The sequence below is a fragment of the Chiloscyllium punctatum genome, chromosome 23 (genome assembly GCF_047496795.1).
Source record: "Chiloscyllium punctatum isolate Juve2018m chromosome 23, sChiPun1.3, whole genome shotgun sequence".
Lineage (NCBI taxonomy): Eukaryota > Metazoa > Chordata > Chondrichthyes > Orectolobiformes > Hemiscylliidae > Chiloscyllium > Chiloscyllium punctatum.
In genome coordinates this window covers 47496021-47509366 of record NC_092761.1, presented here as the reverse complement: position 1 = coordinate 47509366, position 13346 = coordinate 47496021, and the positions used below count along the sequence as shown (strand labels likewise).

At 46.9% G+C, this 13346-nt stretch overlaps 1 protein-coding gene and 1 pseudogene across 1 annotated transcript in view; both read right to left on the bottom strand.

Moving 5' to 3' along the window:
• The window catches only part of LOC140493951 (uncharacterized), a 296726-nt gene extending 289832 nt beyond the window's left edge, over positions 1–6894 (bottom strand). The window contains 1 exon segment of the mRNA XM_072592902.1: positions 6780–6894. Within this exon segment, the coding sequence (XP_072449003.1) occupies positions 6780–6894 (115 nt within the window).
• LOC140494064 (histone H2A-like) lies at positions 3101–9645 on the bottom strand (annotated as a pseudogene).
• Positions 9646–13346: the final 3701 nt, after the last annotated feature.

Below are 13346 nucleotides of genomic sequence, written 5' to 3'. Positions count from 1 at the left end.
GCAGAGTTCCAGGGAGGCGGGAGAGAGGATTAGCAAAATTATTCTGGGTAGGAGTGAAAGGAACAGGGTGGTCATTATCGGGGACTTTAACTTCCCCAACATTGACTGGAAATATTATAGCTCTAGTACGTCGGTTGGATCAGTTTTTGTCCAATGTGTACAGGAGGGTTTCCTGACACTGTATGTCAAAGGGCTGACAAGAGGGGAGGTCACACTGGATCTGGTGCTTGGTAATGTATCAGGCCAGGTGTTTGATTTAGTTGTAGGTGAGCACTTTGGAGAGAGTGACCATAATTCAGTTATGTTTAGTTTAGCGATGAAAAGGGATAGGTACATGCCACAGGTCAAGAGTTATCGATGGGGCAAGGGCAATTATAATGCTATTAGGCAAGAATTAGGATGCATAGAATGGGGTAGGATTTGGATAAACTGCAGACAATCAAAATGTGGAGCTGGTTTAAGGAACAGATATTGCTGATCCTTGATAGGTATGTCCCTGTCAGGCAGGGAGGAAGTGATAAGGTAAGGGAACCGTGGTTTACTACAGAAATTGCATCTCTGGTTAAGCAGAAGAAGGAGGCTTATGTGTTGATGAGGCAAGATGGTTCAGATGAGGCGATGGAGAGTTACAGATCAGCTTGGAAGGATTTAAAGAGAGAGTTAAGAAGAGCAAAGAGAGGACACGAGCAGACTTTAGCAAATAGAATAAAGGAGAACCCTAAAGCTTTCTATAGGTATGTGAGGAATAAAAGGATGATTAGGGTAGGAATAGGGCCAGTCAAAGACAGAAGTGGGAAGTTGAAGGTAGACCCTGTAGAGATTGGAGAGGTGCTAAATGATCATTTCTTATCGGTGTTTACTCAGGATAAGGAGAATATTGTACAGGAGAAGAATGAGTTACAAGATATTAGACTAGAAAGGATTGAGGATGGTTACGCACAGGTGTTATCAATTCTAGAAGGAGTGAAAGTAGACAAGTCCCCTGGGCCGGATGGGATTTATCTGAGGATTCTCTGGGAAGCTAGGGAGGAAATAGCAGAACGGTTGGCTTTGATATTTGAGTTGTCATTGTCTATGGGTTTAGTACCTGAGGACTGGAGGATTGCAAATGTTGTGCCATTGTTCAAGAAGGGTAGCAGAGATGACCCAGGTAATTATAGACCAGTGAGCCTTACTTCTATTGTAGGAAAGGTTTTGGAAAGGATTATAAGAGATGAGATCTATAATCATCTAGCAAGTAACGATTTGATTTCAGATAGTCAACATGGTTTCAAGAGCAGGTCATGTCTCACAAACCTCACTGAGTTTTTTGAGAAGGTGACCAAGCATGTAGATGAGGGTAGGGCAGCTGACGTGGTACACATGGACTTCAGTAAAGCCTTTGACAAGGTTCCACATGGTAGGCTGATGGAGAAAATGCAGAGGCATGGAATTGAGGGTGAAGATAGCATTTTGGATTAGAAACTGGCTTTCTGAAAGAAGGCAGTGAGTGATGGTTGATGGAAAATATTCAGTCTGGAGTCCAGTTACTAGTGGTGTGCCACAAGGGTCTGTTTTGGGACCACTGCTGTTTGTCATTTTTATAAATAACTTAGACACAGGCATAGATGGGTGGATTAGTAAATTTGCAGACGACAATAAAGTCGGTGGAGTAGTGGATAGTTTGGAAAAATGTTACAGATTGCAGGGGGATTTGGATAAACCGCAGAATTGGGCTGAGAGGTGGCAAATGGCGTTCAATGCAGCTAAATGTGAGGTGATGCACTTTGGGAAGAATAACAGGATGGCAGGGTACTTGGTCAATGGAAAGATTCTTGGTAGTGTGGATGTGCAGAGGGATCTTGGAGTCCATGTGCATAGATCCCTGAAAGTTGCCAACCAGGTGGATAGTGTTGTTAAGGCGGCATACGGTGTGTTAGGTTTCAGTGGTAGAGAGATTGTGTTCCGGAGCCACAAATTCATGCTGCAAATATACAAAACGCCGGTGCGGCCACTCTTGGAATATTGTGTACAGTTCTGGTCGCCATATTTCGGGAAGGATGTGGAAGCATTGGAAAAGGTGCAGAGGATGTTGCCTGATCTGGAGGGAAGGTCTTATGAGGAAAGGCTGAGAGCCCTGGAAAGAAGGCGGCTAAGGGGGGATTTGATAGAGACATACAAGGTGATCAGAGGATTAGATAGGGTAGACAGAGAAAGACTTTTTCCAAGGATGATGACATCAGCGTGTAATTACAAATTGAGGGTTGATAGATTAAAGACTGATGTCAGAGGCAAATTCTTTACACAGAGAGTGGTAAGGACGTGGAATACCCTACCTGCTAAGGTAGTCAACTCAGCCACATTAGGGAGATTTAAGCAATCCTTAGATAAGCTTATGGATGATTTTGGGATAGTGTAGCGGGACGAGCTAAGAAAATTCCACAGGTCTGCGCAATATCGAGGGCCAAAGGGCCTGTTCTGCGCTGTATTGTTCTATGTTCTATAACAATCAACTCCCATGGATGGGATGGTCGAAAGAACATAAAACAGTGAATGCACCACAAAACTGTACCATACACACCAACAAGATCCTGCACTGAACACGCTCACAAGAGAAGCTGCATTAGGACCCTGCACAAAAGAGCTCCACACACTGAGCGCTGCTGACCTACGAAGGGAAGTAGAACAACACCTCTACAGAGTATTCGCCAAAAACAGATATTCTCATAACTTCATCTGCACCTACCTAACAGACAAACAACGCAATGAGGACATGCAACTTCATCTTACATTAAGACATATCTCAGAACTGACAGCCAGACTTCTCCATCCACAGGGATTCATGACAGCTCCTAAACTGACAGTCAAGCTCAGACAACAACTCAGCAGGACAAAAGACCCCATACCCATCATATGGAAAACAAACAAACTTACACGATTCCATCCAAAGACTGCAGGACACACAATATAGGACAAACAGGCAGAAAACTAGCAATCTGAATCCACGAAATGGAGATGCCGATTTTGGACTGGGGTGTAAAAAGTTAAAAATCACACAACACCAGGTTATAGTCCAACAGGTTTAATTGGAAGCACACTAACTATTGGAGCATCGCTCCTTCATCAGGTAGTAGTGGAGGGCTCAATCCTAACACACAGGATTTAGAGCAAAAAATTTAGTGTGATGTAACTGAAATTATGCATTGATAACTTGATTGTCTGTTGAGTCTTTCATCTGTTTGAATACCAAGATAGTTTCACTTCTTTCATGTGTAATTCGCAAAACCTTTTTTTTCAAAGTTGCATTCTCAGGTTAGCTGTTAATAATGGGTGATAGCTCGACAATATGTTGAAGGTGTTAGCCCCCTGTGTTCTCTGTCTGTGCCATGATGTTTACATTGATTCTAATCTAAAATGTGAGATAACGGAGTTTTACATAAATTCATGCAGTTTTTGAGCTCAGAGTTCGACATGAATGTATGCAGTTTTTGAGCAAAGTAAAATGTAACTCTGCAAGTACAAATTCACCCCACAAAATATATGTGTGCATGTGGGTCTTTGTGTGTGTGTGTGTGTGTGTGTGTGTCTGGGGTGGGGGTTGTGGGTGTGAGAAAGTCTATGTGCGTGTAGCGAGTGCAGAGTGTCTTAAGTCCGTGAGGGGGTGCACGTGTGAGTGTAGGAGTGTGTGTGGATGTCTGTGTGAGCGTCTGTATATATGTGTGTCCATGTGTGTGTGTGTGTGTGTGTGTGTGTGAGAGAGAGAGTGTTTGTGTGTATAATGGAATGGTAGTCACCTGTAATGTGACATGAACCCAAGGTCCCGGCTGAGGTCCTCCCTATGGGTACCGAACTTAACTATCAGTCTCTACTTGGCCACTTTTCACGGCTGCCTGTCCCAAAAGTCCAAGGTCGAATGTCCTGGACCACTGAAGTGTTCCCCAGCTGGGAGGGAACCTTCCTGTCTGTTGATTGCGGTGCCCATTCATCCGTTATCGTAGCCTTTGCTCGGTTTCCCCAATGCACCACACCACAGGTCATCCTTGCCTGCAACATATAAGATAGACAACGTTCATTGAGTCACGAGTACCTGCCACGTACAAGGTGGGAGGTGTCCCCACGTGTAATGTTGGTATCCATGTCCACACTCTAACACATCTTGCAGCGCCTACCGTGACAGGGTTGTATGGAGTTGTCCTGAGAGCTGGGCAGCCTGCTACAATGATCTGTTTGAGGTTTGGCGGTTGTTCAAACTTGGGAAGGGTCCATAGTGGACCTGGTGTTGGGGACTGAGCCCGGTCAGGTGGTTGAAGTTTAAGTAGGGGCTGACTTTGGAATAGTGATCACAATTCCGTAAGTTTTACAATATTCATGGACAAAGACAAAGGTGGTCCTAAAGGAAGAGTGCTAAATTGGGGGAAGGCCAATTATACCAAAATTCGACAGGAGCTGGGGAATGTAGATTGGGAGTAGCTGTTAGAAGATAAATCCACATTTGATATATGGGGAGGGTTTTAAAGAGAGGTTGATTTGCATGCAGGACAGACTTGGCCCTGTGAAAAAGAGGGATAGAAATGGCAAGATTAGGGAACTATGGATGACAGGTGAAATTGTGAGACTAGCGAAAAGGAAAAAGGAAGCATACATAAGGTCTAGGTGACTGAGGACAGCCGAAGCTTTGAAAGGTTATCAGGAATGTAGGACCAATCTGAAATGATGAATTCAGAGGGCTAAAAGGGGTCATGAAATATCGTTACTCAGAGAGTAGTAAAGGTATGGAATGCTTTGCCTGCAATGATAGTAGATTCACCAAGTCTAAGTGCATTTAAGTCATCATTGGACAGACATATGGATGTGCATTGAATAGTGTAGGTGGGATGGGCTTCAGATTAGTATGACAGGGCGGCGCAACATCGAGAGCTGAAGGGCCTGTACTGCGCTGTAATGTTCTATATTCTATATCTTTAGCAAACAGGGTTAAGCAAAATCCCAAAGCCTTTTATTTATATATAAGGTGCAAGAGGACAGCTAGAGAAAGGGTTGGCCCACTCAAGGAAAAAAGGAGGAAAGTTATGTGTGGAGTCAGAGAAAATAGGTGAGATTCTTAATGAGTACTTTGCATTGCTATTCACCGAGGACAAGGATATGATGAATGTTGAGGTCAGGGATAGATGTCTGATTTATTCTCGGTCAAGATGGCATAAGGTGGGAGGAAGTGCTGGATATTCCAAAAGGCATTAAGGTGGACAAGTCCCCAGGTGCGGATGGGATCTATCCCAGGTTACTGAGGGAAGTGAGAGAGGAAATAGCTGGGGTCATAACAGACACCTTTGCAGCATCCTTGAACACTGGTGAAGTCCCGGAGGGTTGGAGTTGCGCTAATGTTGTCCCCTTGTTTTGGAAAGGTAGCAGGGATGATCCAGGTACTTATAGACCAGTGAGCCTGATGTCAGTGGTAAGGAAGCTGCTGGAGAAGATACGAAGGATAGGATCTATTTACATTTGGAAAAAATGGGCTTATCAGAGATGGGCAACATGATTTTGTGCGGGGTAAGTCATGTTTTACCAAGTTAATAGAGTTCTTTGAGGAAGTGACAAAGTTGAATTTCTCAAAATGGAGATCTGTGACCAGTGGTGTTCCGCAGGGAACAATGTTGGGATCACTGTTGTTTGTGATATACATAAATGATCTGGTAGAAGATATAGGTGGTCTGATCAGCAAATTTGCAGATGACAGTAACATTGGTGGAGTAGCGGATAGTGGAGGGGACTGTCAGAGAATATAGCAGAATATAGATAAATTGGAGAGCTGAACAGAGAAATCGGGGCAAATGCGAGGTGATGCAATTGGAGGATTCAATTCTAGAGCAAACAATACAGTAAATGGGAAAGCCCGGGGGCAAATTGATGTACAGAGAGATCCAGGTGTTCAAGTCCAAGTGGCATCAATGCAGGTAATGGATTGGTCTAGAAGGCATACGGCATGCTTTCCTTCATCAGACGCGGTATTGAGTACAAGAGTTGGCAGGTCATGTTACAGTGGCCGGACTTTGGTTCAGCCACATTTGAAATACGGCCTACAGTTCTGGTTACCACATTACCAAAAGGGTGTGGATGCTTTGGAGAGGATGCAGAGGAGGTTCACCAGGATATGGAGCATGCTAGTTATTAAAAGAAATTGATTGGATTAGGATTATTTTCATGAGAGGAATGGAGATTGAGGGGATATCTGATTGAGGTCGACAAAGTCATGATGGGTATAGACAGGGTGGATAGCAAGAAGCATTTTCCCAGAGTGGGGAACTCATTACTAAGAGTCAGGAGTTCAATGTGAGAGGGGGAAAAGTTTAAAGGAGATATGCATGGAGAGTTCTTTAGGCAGAGGGTGGTGGGTGCATGGAATGTATTATCAGCGGAAGTGGTGTGGGAGGGCGCAACAACGGTCATTTAAGATGTATCGAGACAGATACATGAATGGGCAGGGAGCGGGGGATCCTTAGAAAATAGGTGACAGGTTTAGATAAAGGATGTGGATCAGCACAGGATTGGAGGGCCGAAGGGCCTGCTCCTGGGCTGTAATGTTCTTTGCTCTAGATACTGCTTCACTCCACCTTTCCCCAGGCCCTTTACCTCTCCCAGACATCACGTTCCTTCACTCAAACCGCTGCTGAATGAGAGCGGAGCTGCCTCCCCTTCCCTGATGATACAGCCTGGCTCGGGCCCTGACTGAGAAAGGGACAGAGAGTGAGAGACAGTCCCGGCAGGAAAGTGAGGGACAGACAGAGCCCAGAAATGGCTCTGACCATCCAGCTCCTCCTCCAGCTCACTCCAGCCCCGAACTGTGTCTGTAACTGAACCTTTCCGCACAGTGGCCGGGGACTCAGTGCTCAGCGGGAAACCTACAGACTTCAGCCTCATGTTCATGGAGAGGAATAACAAGAGCTTCATAAAAACAGTTTGTTTCATTGAAACGCCCATGCCCCGGCCTCTCTAACAAGACAACACAATAAATCAGCGTGAGGTCCTGTTCTCACTGTCACTGACTACCAGCTCAGGGACACTTCCAGTGTTTCCATTTCCCACATTCAGAGAAACAGTGCCTTGAGAGAGGAACACTGGGGCAGAAACCCCGCTTCACACAGAATCCCCAAGAAATGACTTGGTGGAATTCAGCGGCAGGAGGAGAAGCTGGTATTGAAATGGGAACAGCGGTGTCTTGTTAGAGAGAGGCCGGGGCATGGCGGAGTGAAGGAGCCTCATGGCTCCAGGCCTGGCTCGGTGGCTCTGCGGGAACTCCCAGAAATCTCCCCCGGGAGCTGCTGATCCAGGGCCTGGGGCGACAGATCACAGCGCCCTGCGCTTCCAGAGCTCGGCCGTGATAGCCCTGCAGGAGGCCAGCGGGACTTTACCCTGGTGGGGGCTCTTTGAGGACACCAACCTGGGCGCCATCCACACCCAAAGACATCAAGCTGGGTGGCCGGATCCGCGGAAATGGGAGCCCGGCCGACCCTGCACACTCACCCCGAGAAACCAGAGCCACGGAACCATGGAGAGAGAGAGAGAGAGCAGGACCCCACAGGGCACATTGGGCTCCTCATGATAAACCCAAGAGTTGCTGCTGCTGTTGCACTGGAACAATCCAGGTGTTATTGAAGGAGCTGAGCCTGGCTGAGAATTCAGTACCTCGGCATTTATGTCCCATGAGTTAAAGACACATGTTTAGCAATCTTAGTTCAGTTACACCGGGACACCAGCGCTTCAATGATGTCCTGCGGACATCGTTATTATCTCAATGCGGGCAGGAGATGATAAATTCTCGGGAAAACCTCTGCTGATTGGGGGGGGGGGGGGGGGTCGATGGAAACATATTGGCCCCAAATCATCAACCGCTTTCTTTCCGATTTGATATGAGGAAATAAGGTGGTAGTTTTACGGGGAAGAATACATTGGTGCTCAATGACTGATTAGTTTTGACATTACAAATCTAAACACTTGTTCTCCAACCTCCCCATACCCAGTCTCCTTGAGTAGGTGCTCTATGGACGGACGATTAGATTAGATTACTTCGGCCCAAACAGTCCACACTGACCCGCCCAGACCCATTCCCCTACATTTACCCCTTCACCTAACACTATGGGCAATTTAGCATGGCCAATTCACCTGACCTGCACATTTTTGGACTGTGGGAGGAAACCCACACAGACACGGGGAGAATGTGCAAACTCCACACAGAGAGTAGCCTGAGGCGGGAATTGAACCACCCTGCCACCCACAAACTCGATGGGCCGAGTTCCCTGTCTGTTTCGCAGGGAGTCCACCAACATTCTTCCCGGGGAGCATATTAATATGGACACTGTTTTTAAGACCCCTCCTTCCTTGCAAATTGACACCACATTAAGTATTGCAGTCTCGCTGTCTCGCTTTGCTCACGGTCCATTTTGAAAGTTTCTATCTAACAGCAGAAAGCCTCTCATTCTGCAACCGGACAGACCCCGGCGCGGAGTTTTGGGAATTAAGTAACAATACGTACAATATATCTGTCCTTCGGACTCAAAGATGGGACACTTCTTTAATTGGCCAGGGGTGAAACCCAGGGTTCATGCTCCACTGGGAGCGGGAGCTCCTGAAATGATCGAGAGATACATGAACACAGTGAAGGAGCTGAAAATGACTCCGTATTGGATAATATCTTCTCTCTGTGTGAACAGGGAATTAAAAAAAAAGAGGCTTGATATGAACACACCAGAGAATAAACCAGAGATAAGCTCATGGCCTTACTGTTTCTTGTACTGGGTCGTTTCCTTCAACCGCATGAGGAAGAGCTGATGTGTGAAATTGGCAGAGAACGAGGATCTCAGGGGCTGGGCGGTGTATGTATATGACAAGGGTTAAATTCAGAGACCGCACAGGTAGGGATAGCACTACAGCAAATAATACACACAGCACTCTACTACAACAGCGAGTTATAATAAACCACGATGTACGCTTCAGGCCCAAGCTCCTCGTGTTAAAAATGCAAAAATAAAAATCAACCTGACAGAGGTGGGAGTCTAGTTTCTTTCTCTGATATTGTGAGCGGCTCTGAAAAGAGCCTTTGGGTTGTCAGAATCAAGATCAGTCTCTTCACTTTTTCGTGGGGGCGGTTTTCTTGGGCAGCAGCACGGCCTGGATATTAGGCAGCACCCCTCCCTGAGCGATGGTCACCCCTCCCAGCAGCTTGTTGAGCTCCTCGTCGTTGCGCACGGCCAGCTGCAGGTGCCGGGGGATGATGCGGGTTTTCTTGTTGTCCCGGGCCGCGTTCCCGGCCAGTTCGAGGACTTCAGCCGCCAGATACTCCAGCACCGCAGCCAGATAGACCGGCGCTCCGGCCCCCACACGCTCAGCATAGTTACCCTTTCTCAGGAATCTGTGAATACGGCCCACCGGGAACTGCAGGCCAGCCCGGGACGACCGAGACTTCGCCTTGGTGCGCGCTTTCATACCGCCCTTTCCTCTTCCAGACATTGCCCCCTTAATCCCAGAAACACTGTCACCGAGAATACTCCAATCCGCCCACATTGCGCCCTGTTTATACCTTCGGGAGGAATGGTGGGGCGGCCGTTGCTGATTGGTCACATTGTTCAGCATTTCCTAATGTTGTTTCAGTAGCCAATCAGATATTTGCTTCATTGCCCAATCCGGAGGGGGCACGGAGAGGGAGGGCGGAAAATATCAACATCAAATCATCAACCGCTTTCTCTCCAATTTAAAAACCTGTCAATATGTACAAAAAAGGGAATTTTACAAAGTACAATGGATCAATACTTAAGAGATAATTTACTTTAGGTTACAAATATAGAATCTGCCTTTATCTCTTTCCCTTATCTACTTGATTCTCTCCATTTCTGACACATTTTTTTTGAGTGCGAGCAGCAGCTAAGGTAAGACTGTTTGTTTTAAAAGTACTTACCGGTAGCGGTGGTTTTTTTCACTCTCTCTTCACAGAAAGAGCGGGAGCAGTAGGGGGTAGTGACGACGACCAGAGAGGCAGCCGAGACCCGGAAGCAGGTAGAGCGTAAGCTTACCTGGGTAGGTTTGTTTCCCCTTTAAAAGCGTGCAGCTGAAGAACCCGAGGCACTACGGAGGTAGTGCCTCCCTCCCGCCCTCCTCCTCTAACCTAATAATAAGATCCGTTGTGGTAAGGAGGTAAGTGCCGAATTTTGCTTGTTGTATTCTTTAGACCCAGTTTTTTTTAAATAAAGGTTAGCTTTAGAGGGATGGCAGTGAAGGCAGTGCAATGTTCCTCCTGCAACATGTATGAGGTGAGGGATGCCATGGACATCCCTGCTGATTACACTTGCAGGAAGTGCACCCATCTCCAGCTCCTCCAAGACCGTGTTAGGGAACTGGAGCTGGAGTTGGATGAACTTCGGATCATTCGGGAGGCAGAGGGGGTCATAGATCGGAGCTATAGGGAAGTAGTAACTCCAAAGATGACAGATAGATGGGTGACAGTGAGGGGGACTGGGAGGAAGCAGCCAGTGCAGGGACCCCCTGTGGTCGTTCCCCTCAAGAACAAGTATACCGTTTTGGATACTTGTGGGGGGGACGACTTACCAGGGGTAAGTAACGGGGCTCAGGCCTCTGGCACGGAGCCTGTCCCCGCTACTCAGAAGGGAAGGGTGGAGAAGAGCAGAGCAATAATAATTGGGGACTCGATAGTTCGGGGCACAGATAGGCGGTTTTGTGGGAACGAGAGAGACTCACGTTTGGTATGTTGCCTCCCAGGTGCAAGGGTACGTGATGTCTCTGATCGTGTTTTCCGGGTCCTTAAGGGGGAGGGGGAGCAGCCTGAAGTCGTGGTCCATATTGGCACCAATGACATAGGTAGGAGTGCTGAGGATGTTAGACAGGCTTTTAGGGAGCTAGGTTGGAAGCTCAGAGTTAGAACGAACAGAGTTGTTGTCTCTGGTTTGTTACCCGTGCCACGTGATAGAGAGTCGAGGAATAGGGAGAGAGAAGAGTTAAATGCGTGGCTACAGGGATGGTGCAGGAGGGAGGGATTTCAGTATTTGGATAACTGGGGTTCTTTCTGGGGAAGGTGGGACCTCTATAGACAGGATGGTCTGCACCTGAACCTGAGGGGCACCAGTATCCTTGGGGGGAGGTTTGCTAGTGCTCTTGGGGGGGGTTTAAACTAACTCTGCAGGGGCATGGGAACCCAGACTGTAACTTTAGGGTGCAGGACCTGGAGTGTAGGGAGGGTAAGAATATGGTATCAATCTTAAAGGATCGTGCCTGTAAACAGAAGAGTGGCTTGAAGTGTGTATACTTTAATGCCAGAAGTATACGAAATAAGGTAGGTGAACTCGCAGCGTGGGTTGGTACCTGGGACTTCGATGTTGTGGCTATTACGGAGACATGGCTAGATCAGGGACAGGATTGGCTGTTGCAGGTTCCAGGGTTTAAATGTTTTAGTAGGGTCAGAGGTGGGGGTAAAAGAGGGGGGGGTGTGGCTTTGCTTGTCAAAGATAGTATTACAGCGGTGGAAAGGAAGATGGATGAAGATTTGCCATCTGAGGTAGTTTGGGTTGAGGTTAGGAATAGGAGAGGTGAGGTCACCCTGTTAGGAGTCTTTTACAGGCCTCCTAATAGTCCTAGAATCGTTGAAGAAAGGATTGCGAAGATGATTCAGGAGAAGAGTGACAGTAATAGGGTGATTGTTATGGGAGACTTTAACTTTCCTGATATTGATTGGGAAAGCTATAGCTCAAGTTCGTTAGATGGGTCAGTGTTTGTGCAATGTGTGCAGGAGAGTTTCCTGACACAATATGTAGATAAGCCAACAAGATGTGAGGCCATACTGGATTTGGTTCTGGGTAACGAACCAGGCCAGGTATTAGAACTAGAGGTAGGTGAGCACTTTGGGGACAGTGACCACAATTCGGTGATTTTTAGTCTCGTGATGGGGAGGGATAAGTGTGTACTACAGGGCAAGAGTTATAGCTGGGGGCAGGGAAATTATGATGCGTTGAGGCATGACTTAGGATGTGTGGATTGGAAAAGTAGATTCCAAGGCAAGAGCGTAATTGATATGTGGAACTTGTTCAAGGAGCAACTATTGAGTGTCCTTGATAAGTACGTACCTATCAGGCAGGGAGGAAAGGGTCGTGTGAAGGAGCCGTGGTTTAATAAGGAGTTGGAATCCCTTGTTAAATGGAAGAGGGCGGCCTTTGTAAAGATGAGGCGTGAAGGTTCAATAGGGGCGATTGAGAGTTATAAGGTAGCCCGGAAGGACCTGAAGAGAGAGCTAAGAGCAGCAAGGAGGGGACATGAAAGGTCCTTAGTTGGTAGGATTAGGGAAAACCCTAAGGCTTTCTATAGGTATGTTAGGAATAAAAGAATGACTAGGGAAGGAATAGGTCCAATCAAGGATAGTAATGGGAAGTTGCGTGTGGAGGCTGAAGAGATTGGGGAGGCGCTGAATGAATACTTTTCGTCAGTATTCACTCAGGAACAGGACATTGTTGTCGATATGAATACTGAGGCACGAATAAGTAGAATGGATGGCTTTGAGATATGTAGAGAAGAGGTGTTGGAAATTCTGGCAAGGGTGAAAATAGATAAGTCCCCTGGGCCTGATTGCATTTATCCTAGGATTCTCTGGGAAGCAAGGGAGGAGATTGCAGAGCCATTGGCCTTGATTTTTGTGTCCTCTTTGTCTACAGGAGTAGTGCCAGAGGACTGGAGGCTAGCAAACGTGGTTCCCTTGTTCAAGAAGGGGAGTAGGGATAATCCTAGTAACTATAGGCCAGTGAGTCTCACTTCTGTTGTGGGCAAAGTCTTAGAGAGAATTATAAGGGATAGGATTTATGCACATCTGGATAAGAATGATGTGATCAAGGATAGTCAGCATGGTTTTGTGAAGGGCAGGTCGTGCCTCACAAACCTTATTGAATTCTTTGAGAAGGTGACGAAGGAGGTAGATGAGGGGAAAGCGGTAGATGTAGTATATATGGATTTTAGTAAGGCGTTTGATAAGGTCCCCCATGGTAGGCTACTGCAGAAAATACAGAGATATGGCATTGAGGGTGAGTTGGAGGTTTGGATTAGGAATTGGCTCTCTGGAAGAAGACAGAGGGTAGTAGTCGATGGCAAAGATTCATCTTGGAGTGCCGTCACTAGTGGTGTTCCGCAAGGATCTGTTTTGGGACCATTGCTGTTTGTCATTTTTATAAATGACCTGGAGGAAGGGTTAGAAGGTTGGGTGAGCAAGTTTGCGGATGATACGAAAGTCGGAGGAGTTGTAGACAGTGAGGAAGGATATGGCAGGTTACAGCGGGATATAGAGAAGCTGCAGAGCTGGGCAGAAAGGTGGCAAATGGAGTTCA